This window comes from Charadrius vociferus, unplaced genomic scaffold (assembly GCF_000708025.1).
Source record: "Charadrius vociferus isolate BGI_N301 unplaced genomic scaffold, ASM70802v2 scaffold97, whole genome shotgun sequence".
NCBI classification, from domain to species: domain Eukaryota; kingdom Metazoa; phylum Chordata; class Aves; order Charadriiformes; family Charadriidae; genus Charadrius; species Charadrius vociferus.
The window spans coordinates 2,453,110-2,458,566 of NW_009649316.1; the positions used below are offsets into that span (position 1 = coordinate 2,453,110).

General features: G+C 42.9%; 1 protein-coding gene across 1 annotated transcript in view; it reads right to left on the reverse strand.

Moving 5' to 3' along the window:
• Window positions 1–5,064, reverse strand: part of HECW1 (HECT, C2 and WW domain containing E3 ubiquitin protein ligase 1) — a 185,124-nt gene extending 180,060 nt beyond the window's left edge. The window contains exon 1 of the mRNA XM_009889422.1: window positions 4,743–5,064. Coding sequence (XP_009887724.1) covers window positions 4,743–5,031 — 289 coding nt within the window. The 5' untranslated portion in view covers window positions 5,032–5,064. The remainder of the gene's footprint in view (window positions 1–4,742) is intronic.
• Between the last annotated feature and the right edge of the window lie 393 nt (window positions 5,065–5,457).

Here is a 5,457-nt window from a genome sequence, read left to right on the forward strand (position 1 = left end):
TTAAAACACCCAGAAAGGCTTGTTCTTCCAATTTCCATATTTTTTGTCATCTTACCATGGGGTGATCTTAAAATGCATTGCAGTAATAACATGTATATTTTAACAGAGTCAACATTTACTATTTTCCTTTCAAGTAAGGAATTTTTCTACAGCCCTTCATCAAAATCATGTAAGCGTGTATGGATGTTTTCATGCAATTACTAGGTGGATATACTCAATACTATTTTTTGCCATGAGACACACAAACACCATTTTTTACACTGTTTTACAAGAGATCAACTGTCTGCCTAGTCCATTTACTGAGAGCGTGGACAAAAGTTAACTCTAATAACCAATTCTAAATCCAGCTTTAACCTGCTTCTGTGAAGACTGTTTCCCAGTTGGCCACCCTTATGAACGTGCACGTGGATTGAAGAGAAGAAAAACAGCTACCTTTTGATAAAAGGAGCTATGGTTCCTTCACAAGGAGCAAGCAGCCAGAATTTCCCTATGGGGGGACTCCCTTAATTCTTCTTTGATAGAATCATAGAATCATAGAATTACTGAGGTTGGAACGGACCTTTAAGATCATCAAGTGCAACCATCAACCTACCCTGACAAAATTACCTCTAAACCATGTCCCTAAGCACCACATCTACCCTTTTTTTTTAAACACCTCCAGGGATGGAGAATCCACCACCTCCCCGGGCAGCCTATTCCAATGTCTAATAACCCCTTTAGTGAAAAAATGTTTCCTAATATCCAATCTAAACCTCGTCTGACATAACTTGAATCCATTTCCTCTCATCCTATCACTTTTGACCAGGGAGAAGAGGTCAGCCCCCACCTCTCTACAACCTCCTCTCAGGTAGTTGTAGAGGGTGATAAGGTCTCCCCTCAACCTCCTCTTCTCCAGGCTAAACAACCCCGGTTCCCTCAGCTGCTCCTCATAAGGCTTGTCCTCCAGACCCCTCACCAGCTTTGTAGCCCTTCTCTGGACACGCTCCAACACCTCAATGTCCTTCTTGCAGTGAGGGGCCCAAAACTGAACACAGTACTCAAGGTGGGGCCTCACCAGTGCCGAGTACAGGGGGATGATCACTGCCCTAGTCCTGCTCACCACACTATTCCTGATACAGGCCAGGATGCTGTTGGCCTTCTTGGCCACCTGGGCACACTGCCGGTTCATATTTAGCCAGCCATCCACCAACACACCCAGGTCCTTTTCTGCCAGGCAACTTTCGAGCCACTCTTCCCCAAGCCTGTAGTGCTGCATGGGGTTGTTGTGACCCAAGTGCAGGACTCGGAGGCTACTTTAACCTTTGAAGAGCATCCCAAAATGCTCTATGGTAGCAAAACATATGAGTTATGTGATTTTTGTTCTTTTCCTTTTGGAAGCCTTTTATTAACATCTGTATTTCCCCAGACTTGGAACATCTTCGTTCTGAAACCTGCAGTTTATTGGGTGTCATCAAAATTTTAGTGGTGGCAGTGGTGGCAAGAACAGACTAAGTTTTACACATTTCAAAACCAACACTTGTATAAAATTATCTGGAGATATTTCCTAGAGGACTACAATGGCAATGATTAAACTCCTCTAAGGTGAGAAGTGTCTTCTGTTCTGCTTCTGCATAGCCCCTTCCTGGGATGCCCAGCAGCTCCCACAAGACAAATAAATAATAACTCTAATGCTCCCACAATGAATTTTACAGAAAATCCACAACACTGGCTGATTCCCCAAGGACACAAATAACTTCTCATGGTTCTCATGACTCACTGCAGCATTAAAGTATTGCCACATTCAAACCTTTCAGCTCAAATTTCACTGATCCAAACAATCACAATAAGGATTGGGCTGTATCCACAAGCTGGCTTTGAGACAAACACTAGAGTGACCAGCAGCAATGCAATAGTTAACAGTGTTGCCATGCAAGTGGTAATAATAGGCTTCAACACTAATCCCCTATTGAGCAGACTGGGAAAAGCTCATAGTTTCTTTGGTTCTCTTGTTCCAGTCTGGCTGCTAATTCAAAACATAGTCATATATCAGTTTACATTGTGAAGGTCATACCCACAAGGCCAGGAACATTTCCTCTCTAAACAGGAATGCAGGCTTGGAAAATCTGCACAAATGCACACACAAATCCAAGCCATTAGGATGTCTGGATCTCCCACCCCTATGGACTGGCCACAAACACTGAATACAGGATGTATCAATGTTTTATTCGAGGTCAGCAGCGTGCTTTTGAAATGACCCTTCCAACTGTTCCCACTTTGTCACCACCAGACCGTGTGGTGATCTTCAGGCACACAAACTCAATTCTGTCCTGGTGAAGCTACACTGAAAGATGCACTACGGCGACTCAAGGGCATTCAGTCTGCCAGACTGAGACTGCTCTAAAGCCAAGCCCCCAAAATGTATTCAGCAGCTGTTTGCTTCTACAGACCCATTCCTGCCAGTTCCCCCTACGATGTGAATGTAGCCATAGTGCCAGTCACCTTCCTAGACCCCAAGTGTTTTCCATGTCAAATGCATATCAAAAGCCAAGTGATCTTCAGACTCCCATGTTCTTTCCTTAAGGGAACCAAAACACCAAATCTCAGTATACATTAGGTTTTGCGAGGGGAGGAGAAGGAAGAGGGGAAGGAAAGAGAAAAAAGGAAGAAGGGGTGCTGCTGCCTGCCATTTCCTCAGTTATTTAGATTAGGAACCTGAGAGCCTGGAGACAAAACACCTTCAAAGACAACCAGGGTCAACTGTTGGTTTCTTGGGGGCTGGACACACTATTCATTTTTCATTTGGCAGTGGTGTTTCTTGGAACAAGCCATTGACTATTGCCATTAATATCCGGCGTTCAGCCAGCAGGGGTAAGGATCCACTTCACAATTTGCACTTCTAATTTACTGGGGTGTCTGGATCAACATCCTGTTTGATAGGATAAATTACACAGGAGTATCAAGGCGGATTTTCCTCTCCCAGGTAATCCCTCATGTATTAAGGTTACCTACCCGCCCAAAAAAAATCAGGATGTGTCTTCACAGCCTTTGATGTAACGTCTGAGCTATGAAACATGGCTGAATGATTTCAATGTGAAACAGCTGTGTGGACTTTCTGTTGACTCCGGACCACCAGAAGGTAAGACTTGCCTCTTTTTACTGAAGCAATACAGTCCTTCATGAGTTGCCTGTGCTGCTACAAAAGAGTCTTAGAGTATTTCTTCCTGCCTAGTACTGTCTTTTCTGTGGCTGCTGTGTCTTCTCATCTGTTCCAGTAAAACAATCAACTGCAAGCTTAACTGTAAACACGAGTAATTCTGTTAAGGCCAACAAACGAGACTACTTTCAGAGCATCTGTTTTATATCCAGTCTCTGTTTTTTTCCTAAAAGTTTTTAAATTGGAGAAGCCTACTTTTATTTTCAAAGCAGAGTATTTTATGAGGTTACTCATGGGAACAAGTACTGCAGCCTGGTTTTCTGTAACCCCCAATCCTTTCCCTCCATGTCCTAAGTAGCCACCTTTCATGTTCTCCTTCTCCCAGTCTCTCCAACACCCTGAACTCATTTTCTAATGCTTAACGCTGTGCCACCAGGGTACTTCCACACACTCAGACCTTCCATCCAGTCCCTTCTTGTGCCACCAACATCCGTGTTCCCAACATCCCCAGCATGTGACCCTTCTGGTGTTACCCACTCAAGCAACACCATAGCTCCCTACAATGCCGCACATGATTGTTCCAAAAGCCCAACTTGCAATATCATACACTTTATCCGTTTTTGTTTGACTTGCTGTCTAGGCAAGATAAAACATTGCTATTGGAACTAAAATCCCTGCTTAGTGCTAGGCACACTTATCCAAACAGGTAAGGGCAGCATTTTACCAACATTTCCCATTGCGGGGGGACACTAATATGAGTCTGTCTTCTTTACCAAGCTGCTGGTTTTCAGGAAATATTTAAGAACCTCACATTTTTAAGACCTCTAATCCATAGAGGAATGTGGCTGAAACTGATCCACCATGTCCAAAACCTACCAGAGGGCAAAGAGTTAATACAGACTTCAGTCTAGGCAGCAAGATTATTTCCATAAGAACCAAACCAGGTTAAAAAAATGCTAATTTTATACTGAAGTGTTTTACTTCAGTCAGGCAGAAGTCCATTGAAACCATTTCTTATTACTCTTAGGTGGGGCTGGATTTACTAGATGTAGATGTCAAAAATATGCTAATGTACATGGCTGAACACAGCTTCCAATACACACAGAAAAAAAGGAAAAGCTTTCTGGGACAACTCCAGACTGCCTCAGTCTATAATTACTGTTCGTATCAACATATCCTTTAGCTATACAGGAAAAGTCGTTCTATTTCATGGGGTTTTTAAATGACTCATATTCTTGACTTGTAAAACCTCTCATCTGTCACAGATTACTCAAGGACCTGTAAGAGGAAATCTTGAAAATATTATGCTTTTTTTTTTTTTTACAGGAGGTATTTCCCCAAAATCCAACTGGCTTTAAAATGAAAATATCTTGAAATTTCAAGAAACTGTTAACAGAAAGCATTCCCGTATCTCTACTGCAGAAAAAGGGCAAGGACTGCAACCAGCAATTCAGGAGCAGAAGAAATCTTGTCATATATAAACCCACTTAAAGACTACACTCAACAGAACTGTATTAGCTCATTATTACCATTAGCCCATATTACCCTAACACTTACAAGCAAAAAAAGCAGCAAGAAACTCAAAAGGGAAGGGGTAAAGGGAACTTACCTATGAGATACATCCCAATCCAGTCCCCTGCATCCACTTCCTCCTTTATATCCCAGTATATCACTAGGTCCTGTGAATGCCCGATGGAGTAGTAGGAGCTGCTGACCATCAGGGTAGACCGGCTGTCTGAAGTGACAAGGTCTGTGTCACTGGTAGACCTAGGAATGGTGACTGTCTCATGGGAGTTGTTCCTGATGTCCATGTTATGGAACTGGTCAGGGTTATAGCTGTATCTGAGAGGCTCTTTGCAGCGGCGCCGATTTTGTGAGTTCCTAGATGGAGACGCCATGGCTGCCAGGCCCAGGAACCTGTTTTGGTACAGATTCTGTGAAGAAAAAAGAAGAAAAGATAGTATTTACAGTATTATTCATTTTTCAGTGATGTCAAAGCTCAGGAAAAGTAGCACATCAGAATGAAAAAGCAGCCGATCTTTTTCCATTTAGCGTTGCATAAAAGAGGCATGAAAAAGTGTAGCAGGAAACATAATGCTAACTCAACTCCTACTCCATAATTCTTACCATGAAAACAAGTGTAAGAGCAAGCCTTGCACCACCAAACTCAGCCACAACTGGCAGTTTATGAGGAAATTAATAGTAGCTGGCCTCCTCCACATTAATGCATGCACCCAGGCACAAACACCGCCAACCATCAAACTGCTAGACAGTCATTCTCTTTTAACATCAGGAGACAGTCTTCCCACTTTTCATACCCGGAG